Source organism: Lepidochelys kempii, chromosome 7 (assembly GCF_965140285.1).
Source record: "Lepidochelys kempii isolate rLepKem1 chromosome 7, rLepKem1.hap1, whole genome shotgun sequence".
Taxonomy (NCBI): domain Eukaryota; kingdom Metazoa; phylum Chordata; order Testudines; family Cheloniidae; genus Lepidochelys; species Lepidochelys kempii.
Genome location: NC_136386.1, coordinates 94,675,484 through 94,690,764, shown reverse-complemented (window position 1 = coordinate 94,690,764; position 15,281 = coordinate 94,675,484). Strand labels below are relative to the sequence as shown.

Below are 15,281 nucleotides of genomic sequence, written 5' to 3'. Positions count from 1 at the left end.
GCTACCTTCCTTCAGACCATTGGATGCAAATTGTACTTCTTTTTACAGAAAATGACTTGGTTCTGTTTTCAGTTACACTGGTGTAAATCCACAATAGCTCATCTGAAGAAAGTTGAATTATTACAGATTTACACCATCATAACTGAGCAAAATCTGTCTTAGGAAGCGCATTTCACACTTTTAAACTACCATTTATATCCGAGGCTCTCCTCTGCACCTATAGACCTGGGTCTGTAAAGAACAAATAGTACAAAAGATTTCAGGAAAACATTAGTTTTAATTAAGAGAGTAATTTAAGACACTAATGATGTCTAAGAAAATATTCTAGATTAAAAAATGGAAAATGAAATTGACTGGTTACAGTAGAGTCTTAAATCTATATTTAGAAAAAAATGTGGGTTGATCTGAATCACCATGTCCTTTTGAAAGACAATATAGCTAATTAGGGAGAAAAGCCTCTGAAGATTGATTAATCTAAATGGAGTGGTAAATAATGAGGATAGGGTAGCCATACAGAGCAATCTGGATTGCTTGGTAATGTGGGCCCATTCAAACAAAACTCATTTTAATATCACCAAATGTAAAGTTAGGCATCTAGGAACAAGGAATGAAGGCAATGTCTACAGAATGGGGGACTGTATCCTGGTAAGCAGTGACTCTAAAGAATTTAGACTCAGAGTAGACAAGCAACACCAGAGCTCCCAGTGCGATGCTGTGCTAAAAAGAGCTAAACAGGAGAGTAGAGAGAAGGGAGGTGACTTTATCTCTGCATACAGCATTGGTGAGACTGCTGTTAGAATACCATATCCTATTCTGGAGGACACATTTTTAAAAGAATGTGGAAAAATTGGAGAGGGTTCAGGAAAAGAGCCACAAATGATTCAAGGTCTGGAGAGAATGCCATGCAGCGAGACTTAAAGAGCTCAATCTATTTAGTTTATCAAAAGATTCAAAGGGGACTTGATAATGGTGAGAAAATAGTGGGTACTAAAGGGCTCCTTAATCTAGCAGAGAAAGGTGTAACAAGAACTAATGGCTGGAAGCTGAAGCCAGACAAAATCAACTAAGAAATTGGGACACACATTTTTAACAACAAGGATGATCAACCACTGGAACAAACTGCCTCAGGATGTGGTAAAATGTCCATCTCAATGTCTTCAAGTCGAGCCTGGATGCTTTTCTGGAAGATATGCTTTAGCAAAACAACTTATTGTGCCCAATCCAGGGGTAACTGGGTGAAATTTAATAGTCTGAGATATACTGGAGGTCAGACTAAAAGATCTTATGGTCCCTTCTGGCCTTAAACACTAAGAATCTATGAAACAGAAAAGCAGTTAATCACAAACAATTTAACTGTTTAGTATCTATTCCTCCTAGCCAAAGGGATAGCAGAGTTAAAGAGGCACTGTCCAAAAATGTAGGCCAAAATTAATATTTTGTTTATAAAGTTATATTTCTAAATAATTTCAAACAACTTGTGTTTTGTTTTGATTTAAACATTCCCCCTACAAACTTTGCAAACCAGGCACAACAGCATCACACAAATCCATGAGAACTGGAAAATTAAGCTGACCAGTCTAGAAGCAGCATAACTGGTGAAAAGAAATTTAGATTTTCACCATTTTCACTTTTAACAATCTAAGGTTGTATTAACACATGCGTGGATTTCTTTTAAAATATGACATAACCTAACTATCTCTTGAAAGGACAACTCTGCTATCAGTATGAAGTCTGGACTTTGGAATATCTGTGCAAAAAAGCTTTGTTGGGAAGTAATAAACATTGTCATGTAGATAAATTAAGTCAAATGCTTGTGAGAAAATTACATTCACAAACAATTTTAAAGTGGGCATTTTAGTTCTAAAGAATGTATTTGGGCTAAATAAAACAAGATATTGTTAACATAAGATACTCTTTATCGAAAGGGTAATGTATTACTGAAAAATATCTGTACTACTTTTTAACAGCGAGTGGTCACCACTAAGTATATATGTACCATTCCATACAGAGCCCAAGGCATCAAAATACTTGGATTCCACAAGATAAAGTATTTTCTAATATCTGTTCTAATAAAGAGCTAGTACAGTATAGATCTTTAAAACGTAGCGTTAACAAATTCACCTTTTTTCTAGCACTTTCTCTTCTTTGAGAGATCTTCTTCAGAATTGCTTTCGGAGCATCCTTTTTCTGGAGAATTAGAAAACAGAATCCTAAAGCTTACATTATTATTATCTATAGGATACATGTCTTAAGTAAAAAGAACGAGGAGTACTTGTGGCACCTTAAAGACTAACAAATTTATTTGAGCATAAGCTTGCGTGGACTAAAACTTTGACAGTAGGGGGGCTTTTCTGTAGTAGTGATAGGTTTTTGTTTTGACTGCCAATATTGATTTCTCTAATTTGACGTGGCAGAATCTGGATGCTGCATTTGGTATGCAGCTCCTCCACCTGGTCTGTCAATCTCACATTTTTTCCCTTGGTACCTAATCTATGTCTCAGCTGTCTGGGTCTGCCATATAAGGACAAAGGAAAGTCAAAATTTCCATAATTTAAGATCCTCTCAAGGTCTGGTCCAAAGAGAGGCCTAGTATCAGTGCTTTATACTGAAATGTAGGAAATCCAAATTCTCCTGTTCCTCACAGTCAAGGTGCTAGGAGATCTGCAAAAAACTGATCATCCTTGGAAAATAAAAATATATTACATGACTCTACAGCAATCTCTCTAACCAGTTGAACGGTAGAATGCCCATGGTCCCTAAAGTTCCATCTAGAAGAAGTATTTAGGATTAAATTTTAATTTTTTTTTCCTGAAATCCCCTTGGATTTTTTCTCTCTATATCCTCTGTAACTGAAGGAGATAGCATATCACTTAAAAAAAAAATTACTGCAGCCAAGTTCTTTATTGCATGTATTGCTGTGAAGTGACAAGGGCCATAATATACCCTGCAGACTCAGCATTACCGTTCCTAATGATCAGTTTTACAAACCTGGAAAGAATCCAAGTTCTAATCTGGGTGCTACCATTCTGCAGCCTTAATATAGTTATACACAGCACAAGGATACCACAAAGACAGCCTTTTTATGTTACCTTAAGGGTTGGATACTCAAGTGGTAACAGTCAGTGGTCTTCTGCTGCCACCACTTCTTGTACCATATACTTCTGGCAAAGACAGCACAGCAGTGAAAATGAGAAGGAAACTGAGCAAATCACAGCAGAGCAGAAAATAGCTAAGTATCAGCTAGGAACTGCTGACATTTATCATTTTTGTTTATATCCTACAATTTTTTAAGACAGACACTTGAAACCATCTGTAGTGCACATAGCCCACCTATGAAACCACACATTATGAGGTATTATCCTCCATTTGTTACATCCACTTGTTGCATTTTGTTTTAAGTTCTATTGTAAATTCTTTGTGATGGGCTATGTCTCTCTGTTTGTGCTGCACCTACATAATGGGGTATGACCCTGATAATAAGAAGGAGAAGAAAGAGGAAGAATATGAGGAAGAAAGCGGGTATTAAATTGCTGAGGAAAGGAAGCCAATGGGAGGGATAGCTCAATGGTTTGAGCATTGGCCTGCTAAACTGAGGGCTGAGAGTTCAATTCTTGAGGAGGCCATTTAGGGATCTGGGTCAAAAATTATGGATTGGTCCTGCTTTGAGCAGGGGTTGGACTAGATGACCTCCTGAGGTCCCTTCCAACTCTGACATTCTGTGAACACGTAACAGAAGCAACTACGAGAGTGAAGAGAAAGCAGGGCAAGGAAGAAAAGCCATCAATGTAAGGAAAGTAAGATAACCAGGGAAAGGCAACCATCAAGGAGGCAAGAAGTGAGAGGCAACTGTTTGGGAGAAGACAGAAGCAACAAACAGTGTGCAATAAATATCAAACAGAATGGGAGAAAAAGGACAAGAAGAAAAAAAAATTAACTAGATTAGTAGTCAGTTACTGGTATGGCTAGCTCAAACATGATTTGTGTTCACACATCACATGGTTAAAAGTCTATTAACAACAATAGCAGCATTTCACCTTTGCCAGAGACTCATCCAACACCCAGTTCAGCACTGCATGTTTGCATACAGTATGGATATGACTCCCTAACTGCATTTGTTTGGTCAGTCCTCCTTTCCCCCATCTCCTTATTGCAAAGGGCATCCCATAGCACATTGGACCATATGATGCTGATGTTTCCTTTTATGCACATCCTGTGGACACCATATCCCCTGATGAAACGCTATGGAATAAATTGCCCAGATTTTCTCAGAATGTTCTGTACAAACATGGTTAGGTACCACATAGGAGCAGATTCGCAAACATGGCTGTGAAAGGAGAATATCTGCAGTGTAAACACAGACTGAATTGCTTGTTACTGGTTAAACTGATCAAGCCTCTAACTAAATTATTTTTCATAGCCTCAGGACATTATTGGTTCTTTACATTGAAGACTTCATCAGCAGCTAAAAATCTCAACTCTAAACTACAGAGCTTTACTATTTAATGACTTTTCACTCCTGTTATTATTGGTTCTCAACATATTGTCTTATACATATTCCTCTCTTCCCCCACAAAAAATAATACGACTCTGTGCAAAACAGAAAATCCACAGATCCTCTGGGTCTTCTACTCACAGATTTCTATTATCGATTATTATGATTAACATCAGTAGTTAGCTTAAACCAGCATGAATTAAGAATGTTGAATCCAGTCATATGTATTTTGTCTGGAAAGGAATATAAAACATTTACTTTTCAACTAACACAACTTCCCTTAGTTGTTTTATCTGATGACATTTCTTCTTCTTTTTGATCAGGATCCATTTATTCTGAAGTGTTTGAACAACCAAGATAGTAAGTAAACTGAAAAACACAAACTGTCATATCATTGTTTGATATTAATCCTATCAACTATCAGACCATTACAAGTTGCTTTGCCCAAAATAAAAATATTTAACTTCTCTTCAATCCAGTGGGTCCACGAAAGCAATATTTATACAGCTTTTTAAAATATGTTTAATGATATAACATGAAGGAATAAGATGAAACCAACAGAAAACATTTTAAATTCTTAAAATTGCAGAGACAGAAATACAGAGAGAAAAAAAACATGTCTATACTTTCAATGATTACAATTTTTTTAAAGTATGTTCATCGACAGACATGATGCTCCAAATTCTTACATATTTTAAAGTTAGCTATCCTCTACTTCACAATCATAGTGCATTGTATTTCATGTTTTTCTAGTGCTAGACACCACAATAAATTCAGATTAAATTCTGGTTACATAATTTTGTAGCAAGCATTTTATTGAAATACTATATAAAATACTTCTATTTTGATATTTAACATTTGTATTATATCATACTACAATATGTAAACAGGGAGGAGGGATAGCTCAGTGGTTTGAGCCTTGGCCTGCTAAACCTAGGGTTATGAGTTCAATCCTTAAGAGGGTCATTTAGGGATCTGGGGCAAAAATTGGAGATTGGTCCTGCTTTGAGCAGAGGGTTAGACTAGATGACCTCCTGAGGACCCTCCCAACCCTGATATTCTATGAACAACTAAAATCTATGTTTATAAGCTGAGTTAAAATAGTTAACAGTAAACAATATGGAACAACAATATGATTGTTGTGCAGATGGCCACATTTCCAGACAACTGGTTTACATGGCCTGTGATATACAGGTCACTATACAGGAGGTCAGACTAGATGATCTGGTAGTCTCTTCTAGTGTTAAACTTTATGACATGGGTTTCTAAATAATCAGGTTACTAACCTGAAAATTACAACAAATTAACATGCCAGAATATGTGCTAAACCAAATAGATACAAAACTTTAGGACCCCCCTCTTCCCTTCCACACTGCCCAACAGTCGTGTTTGGCAACTTGCCAAGAGCCTGAGAGCTGTATCTAAATTGCATAGCATTTACATAAGTAAAAAACATACATGTATCAGTACTTGTGCTCTCATCTTCATTGACAGATCAAAAGAAACCAAGATCTGAGAATATGGCTTGTTAAGTCCTATTTATACCATAAAATGAAGCTGCGTAATAACTGGATCGCCTAATATGGCTGTAATTGTAATGTAGTGTTTTAGACATGAGGCCCATATTTGGTTTTATTATTTTATACAGTATCGAACAATTCCTCTCTTTCAACAGAATAAAATTTTATTTTATCATTTAAATAAAGTTATTTAGTTCACTTCTGAATGAATATAAATATAATCTTACATGTCCCATCCAGAGTCTATTGTTGGCTTTTGATAAACTTTTTATTTTTCCCATTCTTCTTATAGGTAATACTCCACTTCTTTGTTGTTTTAACTGCATCTATCCTACATAAATAAACCCTCTCTCCTCTCCAAAGACCCAATCAACCAAAATAAGCTTAGAACTTCATCTTTTAATTTATAATTAATTTCACTTAGACTACAGCGAGACACACAAGGGGAGAACAGCAATTTCTATTATGTAGAATTTGCAATCAAAGCGTATACTATGAACAAATAAATTTTTCAGAAGGAAAATTATTACGCTAGTCAAAGAATGGGAAACTATCTAAATGTATGTTTTGACATTTATTTTATCCTATCACAACTTTTTGGTTTTGTTTTTTCTGCCAGAAGTTGAGAGTGGACGACAGGCATTAGTATTAGTATTAGTGTAGTTAGTGGACGACAAGTGGATCACTTGATGATTGCCTGTTCTGTTCATTCCCTCTGAAGCCCCTAGCATTGGACACTGCCGGAAGACAGGACACTGGGCCTGACGGACCATTGGTCTGACCCAATATGGCCATTCTTATGTTTTTTCTTCTATACTAAACATGGTGCTTTTAATATTCATCTTTCACACCAAACACTTGCACATATGCCATTTGAGACATATAACCATAATCTGGAAATTGGCTTGGTGTGCAAAAGCCAAGAAAACGGAACTCTGAGACCAGGAGAAGCAGAAATCTATGTATTTTTAGTTCACCAGACAACATGAACAGGAATCAAGAGTTCCACGTTCTAGTACTATTACTATATTGTTGATTCAATCCTCTCCCAGCTGGAGAGGTATAGCCCACAAGTATTACTTCAAGAAGAGTCAAATATCATTAGCTGAGTGCAGCTTAGCTGAGTGCAGCTACGCACACCCCTTACTTCAATACACATCCAGATCCTGCAGAATGGAAACAAAGAAAGAAGACAGCACTGATACTTCTAGTCTTTATGGTTCAATTGATAAATAAAATCTGAAGCAATAGAATGCTGAGAGAGCAGGTGCAAAAGAGGTGTGAACTACCCCCATGAAATGCTTATTTTTTTATCCTAATGAAGGCTAATAATTTCAAAAACAGTTGTACAATTGTCTGCCTAATCTGAATGTACAAGTACTGCAACTGTACACACAACCTGGCTAATTGCACAAACAAATAATCAAAGGACAGAAATAGCCATGATCCTAAAAGCATCCTGCAACGTTTTTCTCAGCCAAATGATACCTACTGTAATAATAATTTTACTAACAAAGTTTAGTGGCCATATACTACTCACAATCTTTGTGCAAACCTTCTTTTGTTACCATTGGAAGATCCCCTGTAGTATATGGCTCTTAATTCATAGCCCTGGCAAAAGGAACATAATTAAAAGTGTAATGTGGCCTTGTGTACAAAAAGAGGAATAGGACTAAGTATGATACATCTATATTTATGCAATGAAAAACCAATTCTTAAAGAGTTAAAAGAGGTGAATTCTCAAACAAAAAACATGTAAAATTAAAACAAGCTGATTAATGCAAAATTATAATATGTCAAAACTGAACAAAAGTGGCACTTTACACAGACTTCAGCATTTGTGGCCAACACCCTTGATTATTCAGGCCACAGATGTCAACAGTCCAGGGTTTTCCACCGTCATTCAGGGATACTGGCGTCCCAGCCACTAATCACAGCCAGGAATATGTGACAGCATTAGGCAGCCTTTTTTCCTTGAGCTACTTTTCTCCTATAGCTAAGCTGTCCTGTTCCCGCAGCCTCCTGCCTGCTTCTCCTCTCTCACCAGCAGGAAGACCCAATCCTCACCCACTTTCAGCTATCTACAACAAGGGCAGGAGCTGGAACCAAGTGCTCCTGAAAGACGAGATACAGCTGGCAGGCAGCTGAAGAGGAGCCTGCATGTGATAGGAGTTGAGATAAACGGGGAAGAAAGCAGGAGAAAAGAGGGAAGCCCTGAAGGGCAGAAATTGTACAAAAGTGTCAGTGGGAGTGGGGAGCAGAAGGATCCACACCTTTTCAGATATGCAAAGAACATAGAGGCTGTTAAAGGAGTTCTGTGGTTTATGCAGACTCTAGATAATTTTTTCTCCCTTTTCTCTCTCAGCACAGTAAGAAAGTCCCCTAGAATTTACACAGCTGCCTCATCACCATCAGGTGCCAATTTCTTCGGAAAACTATCCCTGACCACTTTCCTCTCATATGGGTAACTTTGCTCACATAATGGTAACTGCAATGTTTTTAAACAAACAGCACCAGCAAAGAGGGACCCTTGTCAGCAACTCAGCACCAGGCTGTGGGCAAATTGCAGGCACCTTCACACTTCAGAGTACAACCTCAGTTCTCAAACTGTGGGTCAGGATCCCAAAGTGGGTCACAACCCAGTTTTAATGGGGTCACCGGGCTGGCTTAGATTTGCCACTGCCAAGAGATGAAGCTGAAGCCCAAGCCCAACTGCCCACGGCCCAAGCCGAAACCAAAGGGCTTCAGCCCAGGGCAGCACAGCTCATGTTACAGGCCCCCTATCTGGGGCTGAAGCCCTTGGTTTTTAGCTTTGCCCCCTCCCCACCACCTCTGGCAGCAGGCTCAGGCTCAGACTTTCCTCCGGGCAGCAGCAGAGCTCAGCCCCCGTCCTGGGGTCATGTAGTAATTTTTGTTGTCAGACGGGGATCGCTGTGCAATGAAGTTTGAGAAACCCGGGTGTAGAAGACTTCCAGGCGGCGTGTGAGACTAAGGGCATCCTAGCACGGACAGCGCACACTGTGGACGTGCACCGTCCCCCCACCTCAGCGCACAAGAGCCGCAGGCCTGCACCCGCGCCTCAGCCCCGGGTTGCACAAGTAGGAGCGACCGCGCCCTTCCTCGCCCACAACCAAAGACGGAGAGGGCCCAGCCGATCAGACGCAGATGCCGCACTGTATGCCGGGAGCCGTGGTCCTCCTGAGGGAAAAATAAGGGATGGGCCCTAAGCTGCGTCCCCAAGCCAGAAGATCCCAGCTCTCACCTATTGAAGTTAGTTAGGCCAGCGGATACTGAGCATGCGCATTGATACATTTCCCCCCCACCCCAATCCTGATTCTAAGCGTGCGCACTGACACCGCACCACTTCCCCCAGTTATTTGCTGGGCATGCGCACTGATAACCCCCTGCCCCACTAGTCCTTCAGTTATTGAGCCTACCTACAAACCTGGCCGCTTGTGGTTGAGCCTGCGCACTAAGATATCCCGGACCCGATCGGCCACTGATGAGCATGCGCAGTGTGAAACACGAGCTGGCCGGTCGCTGAGCCTGCGCAGTGCGGACCCTTTCGGGAAGGTTCTGTGTCGTCTGTGTCGCTACTACAGCTTTTCTCTTCAAGGAAAATCCATTCAGGGTACGGGCGACCTGCAGCCCCAGCCCCCCACCCTGCTTCGCCGGGACCCGACCGCACCCCCTTCACGGTCCAAGCCCTGCCGCTCTCACTCAGGAGACCTGACCGCAGGCCCGGCCTGTCCCCGCGCCTCCCTCCGAGCCCCAGCCCCATCCCTGATCCTGCTGCCTCGCCGGCACCCGGCAGCCCCCGGAGTCTGGGCGCAGCTCGCCTCGTCTTCTCCCTTCGCTGGGAGCCGGCCGCGGGGCTGGGGCTGCCGGGGCTCCCGGGGCCAGAGAGGATGGTGGGCGCCGTCTTTGCGGTTGGGGCCTCGCGCCAGCTAAAAGCATCTTCTTTGGGGCCGTTCTGGGGTCTCTAGGTCCGCGGGAGCCGAGGCGTGCTGAGCTCCTGGCAGGATCGGGCCCAGCTAGGTTAGCGCTGGGCAGGTGAATCTTCTTCCTTTGCTGCGGGGCTGATCTTCCCTTCCGTCATTGGGAGCAGAAGTGAGGCCCAGAGAGTGCAAGGGGAGGGCAGATCTGCTACAGGAGGAGGAAAGATCTACTAAGATCTTTCTGACCCCTTCAGCCCTGCTGCTAGAGTCGAATTGAGGGAGAAATCTGTTGCCTCTTCTCTGGTTCAAGTGTCGGGGAAAATGGGGGGTGGGGGGGTGACCTGCTGTCTTTCCCTCCTGTCCTACTGCAGCAGAGGAAAATGGGCCAGCCTGCAAGCTGCAGAACTTGATGGCATCAAATGTGGAGCCGAAGTGGCTGCTTGCTGTGCTTGCATTTAGGGTCAGCCCTCTGAGACGGACCATCTTAATGGAGAAAGAGATTGGCACCGTGTTAACTGCGCGGTTCTCTCTCCTTTGCTGCAGTGCCCACTTTCACCGTTGCCTCCTGCTCTGCCTGCTCCCGCTTTCAGCATGGTAAAGAAGAATACTATCCCCGATGGGTAAGTATCCCTCACACTGAGAGAGGCAGGAGCGGGCCCAGCCCCGCCTGCAGGGAGGGGGCTCTGACTGCCCCATGCACTCTCTCGCTACAGCGTCTCCTCTCTGCCACCTACAGCCAGTTAAGGTAGGTATCTGCTCCAAGACAGGGAAGACACAGCCCACCATCCCCCAGGTGAGTATAATATCCCAGCCTGTCTGTGAACGCTTCTCCTTCATCAACCACACATAGCTCCTCTTCCTAGCCGCCCCCCCGCAATTGCGTCCTCACAACTGGGGGAGGGGGCGGGACAGTAGTCCATCCTTTCAACTTCTCAGATGTTTACAGTACCACCAAGAGCTGGGGAGGAGATGGGGGAGGGGGGCAGATGCTTGCATGCATGTGCACAAGAGACATTCTCATAGGTGCAAGTGCAAAAGCCCTTTTTTTCCTCTACTTGTACTCTTCAAGTGAACTATTAGAATGTTTACTCGTGATGTCTCAGACAATAAGTCGCAGCATTCTATCCACATCCTAGTGATCTGGCAGTACGGCATGCTAGGACCACTGGCTTTGCTTCCTATTAAAAATGAAAGTGGCTGCGATCTCCTTTTTTTTTTTTTTTTATAACAGATGTAGCCTTTGTGCTACTGGCAGTTCACCAACAGATTCAGTTGGGTGCACATAAACTTTTAAGGGCTAGTAATATGGAGTAGTCAGTGAGGCTTATGCCTTTCATCAGAAGATCTGAGTGTTTTAGAAAGGTGGGTATTATCCCCATTTTACATTGAGGGTAAAGTAGGTTTATCAAAGCCTTTGAATGAATTACAAAGTCAAAAATAGTACATAGGAGTCCTGATTTCTATTCCCTGCTAAAAAGATCTCTTATGTTGATATTATAAAACCAATCCAGGGCAAGTAACTTCAAAGAATTTTAGATGAGTTTGGTCATAGCAGGCTGGGGTCAGGAATTAAAACTTACTAAAAATATCAGTAGCTTTTTATTATTTATAAAGTATTTAATAGTTTTAACTTAATTTGTTCTTCCACTTCCCTTCATACTGTATTCAAAGTTTTAAATGAAGTTAGATTAAAAGTTTTACTTATTTTTATTTAAAAGGTCTTAGGCTTATCAAACAGAAAGGAAGGAAACTGGAAAGAATTCGCATCTTGTTCATTTTCTTCATGGCTTAGGCTTAATATTACAGAATTGAGAACGTGTTCAGTAACGAATTGTCCCTTCCTTCATGCCCTGAATTTGAAGGAAGTGAAGCAGCTCTGACCTAGACACACAGGCTACAGGCATTCCTTTTTTAATTATGGATAGGGTGACCAGACAGCAAGTGTGAAAAATCGGTACGGGGCTCGGGGGTAATAAGAGCCTATATAAGAAAAAGACCCAAAAATCAGGACTGTCCCAATAAAATCAGGACATCTGGTTGCTCTAATTATGGAAGTTATCCTAGTTTCTACTTACACACTGTATAATTAGACACTAACACCTGTGTACATTCCCAAATTGAGAAATAAGCTCTATCCTGTAGGAGAGTCATCAGCTAATAAAATTTAGGAGATTAAGTTTAAAAATTTAATCTAATTCCTCAGTTTATTTTATACTTTCCCAAATTATGCAGCTGTGTTTTTAAAGATTGTTAGTCTCTCAATTGCATGGTTTTTGTCAGATGAAGACATTACAAGTTCTTTAACAACCTTATTTTTAATCTTAATTTCTTATGTAAACATTTAAATATGTTTCTAGTGAAACAGCCTTTAACAGTATATATGTGTTCACTTAAAATTAGAAGTATTTTTGAAAGGTGACCCAAAAGGCTTTTGATCTGCCAAGATCAAAATTGGGGTACTTATTTTCTTGGTATGGTTGATAGAATTAGTAATATAAAGTAGTGTAAGGAATGCAGTTCCCTGGCACATTTAAGTTTTAGTGGCATTCCTAACGGTTTCTCCTGCAGATGAGTGAAAAAGGAAATTATTTTTATCTAATTGTTTAAAATGTCTCCGGTCTTATTAAGTCTACATAATATGTTAATTATTTCTATTTCTTTTTGGTGCACTATTAACATTCTTAATATGAATTTTCTGGTAAGAAATTGCTTGTGTGAATATGTTAACTAAATTGTCGAAAACTTTCTGGGCAAATTGCTCTGAACCATTCAGCATTCATGATAGGTTTCAGAGTAACAGCCATGTTAGTCTGTATTCGCAAAAAGAAAAGGAGTACTTGTGGCACCTTAGAGACTAACCAATTTATTTGAGCATAAGCTTTCGTGAGCTACAGCTCAAGTGAGCTGTAGCTCACGAAAGCTTATGCTCAAATAAATTGGTTAGTCTCTAAGGTGCCACAAGTACTCCTTTTCATTCAGCATTCAGTTTCTTTACTCGGTTTATGACCAGAAAATTTTAAACAGGACAAGTTCAAGCAGGTTAGGAACTATGCAACTCAAAGCAATACCATCAATTTAAAATCTACTGTAAAAACTACAGTTAGCCCTGAATCACCTCCCAGATTTTATTTGTTCTCATCCCTTGTTGCTCTGAGAGAGTCCTGTGCAAACAGGAGAGACTACATGCAGAGGAAACAGTGAAACTTAAGGCTTGTCTACACCATATAAGTTGTACCACTTTATACTGGTATAATTAAAACAATACAAACCCCATAGTGTGGATCAAGTTATACCCATATAAAGGGGCTTATACTGGTACAACTTATTCTTGTACAGGAAGGGGAATAAACTATATGATATGAGACACCTTTATACTGGTAAAACTACATTCACAATATGGGGTTGTACTTGTATAACTATTTTGGTTAAAAAAATTATACCCTTAGGCTGAAATAATTATACCAGCACAAAAACTGGGTAGGCCACGCCTTGCAGTACATAGAGTGCTATCAAAAACACCACTTTTTCTCCCACTTTTCCCCTCTAATTTTTCATTTTTAATATTCAGTTTTAATTGTAACAATAATAGCTTTAAAAAATTTTAGATGGAAGTTTGGTACATATTTTTAATTTTACATTGTCCCTCTAAGATCGGATTCTAGAGTGTTCTGTCAACACATCTTTAACTAACTTCACTAATTGTATTTTATTCCTTATACAAAGTCACCTGAAGAAAGTACTGTTTTGAAGGGCAGCAGTGTCTTAGGCTTGGTCTACATTACTAATTTATGTTGGTATAACTATGTCGCTCAGGGCTGTGGAAATTCCGCACCCCAGAGTGATCAACACCAATGAGCGATGTAGTTATACCGACCTAACCCCCAATGTATATAGCTGTATGTTGACAGGAGGGCTTATCCCGTCAACATAGCTGCAGCCTCTCAGGAAGGTGTAGTACTTGGCATAGGTAGTGTCTTCATTAAGTGCTTTGGTGGCACAGCTGCACCAGTGTAAGTGTAATCAAGCCCTTATTTTTTTATTTTTCTGAAATTACATTTAACCTGAATGGCTAATTACTTTAACAGGTCTTTATATAATTATTAATCCATTGGTACCTGATTTCAACAAATAAAACAGTATTGTTTAATTAGACATTTTAAAAAGTAAAAAGTTGCTTATAAAGCTTTGTAATTCATTGATATATTAGAAATGCAGTCACAAAATTAGAGGACCGTGTCTTTAGTCATTTTATTAGGGAATAAAATTCTTCTCTTATTGGTGGCTGTTTAAAAGAATACTGCCAAGTATATCAATGTTTGATCAACCTTTAAAACTTGGTGATGAATGAGTTTTGAACTCTTTTTTTTTAAAGACTATTGCATATACATTTTTTTAAAAATCCCCTTATGTAAGGTGTGTATGTGGTTCTTTTGCTGAACCAACCAGTAGAGGGAGTTCAAGTTACTTAAACTATTTCCAGAGCTGCCAGGACACTAACAATGAAAATTATACTTATTTATGCACCAGAATTCAAATTAAAGACAGTGAATACAATTTCCATCACAGTTCTGTTCTGCTCTGAAGAGTGACTGTAAAAATTGCACCATAGTCATGAGCTCTATCTACTCCTCCTGTTCAGACTTACATATGTTGTCTTAAATGATAAAAAGGTATTTTTACTGCTTTTTGCTTCAATTAACACTTTGGAACTAATACAGTTAAGTGAGAGTAAGTTGAATTCTGCTTATTCTTGTGCACCATAAGAAGAATTGTTTGCTTAGTTCCAAGCTTAATTAAAGGCAATGGAACTACACATGTCAGCCTTTGATTTTAAGACCATCAGTTTTGGACAGGTGTAACTGAGGGCCTAATTTGTCCTCCTGAACACCTATTTGTGAGTCCGCATGAGAAGAAAAGTTCAAAGTTTGCATTCAAAGTTGTTCACAGGGCTAGCAGTGTAAAATAAAATATTGTTTTAGAGAGAAACTGAGCAAATTTGCTCTGGAAGTCAGTGAGACAATGTGTGACCCCAGAAAGCTTTTTGAAATCTGACCTCAGAGCAGAATCACACTTTAAAAACACAGGAGAAAATAGGGCAAACCAAGTTGCATGAGATCTTTGTTAGAAATCTGTGGTATCTTTATGAGAATTGTACATTTCTGTAAAGCACTTAGACCCAGATCCTGAGTTGCAGCACACAGCTCAAGTATACTATTCTGGAGATGAACTTATGCAATTTGCAGTATTTCAGTCTCTCTCTTTCTATACAGTTTAGTTATTTGGCATATGTATAGTATCCGGTTTGGAATTCTGTTTGTTTTTGGGTTTTGT

The 15,281-nt window shown here is 40.0% G+C and overlaps 2 protein-coding genes across 7 annotated transcripts in view; one reads left to right on the top strand and one right to left on the bottom strand.

The window, feature by feature from the left end:
- Positions 1–3,116, bottom strand: part of LOC140915203 (protein CC2D2B-like) — a gene marked incomplete at its 5' end in the record, with an annotated part of 53,988 nt that extends 50,872 nt beyond the window's left edge. The window contains 2 exons of the mRNA XM_073354778.1: positions 2,122–2,187; positions 3,090–3,116. Coding sequence (XP_073210879.1) covers positions 2,122–2,187; positions 3,090–3,116 — 93 coding nt within the window. The remainder of the gene's footprint in view (positions 1–2,121; positions 2,188–3,089) is intronic.
- A 6,402-nt stretch (positions 3,117–9,518) lies between these two features.
- LOC140914913 (uncharacterized) overlaps positions 9,519–15,281 on the top strand; it is a 31,954-nt gene continuing 26,191 nt past the window's right edge. The window contains exons 1-2 of one of the 6 annotated variants that reach the window (XM_073353933.1): positions 9,519–9,643; positions 10,494–10,570. In XM_073353933.1, coding sequence (XP_073210034.1) covers positions 10,542–10,570 — 29 coding nt within the window. In that variant the 5' untranslated portion in view covers positions 9,519–9,643; positions 10,494–10,541. The other 5 variants (XM_073353930.1, XM_073353932.1, XM_073353931.2 and 2 more) reach the window with 5 other exon arrangements.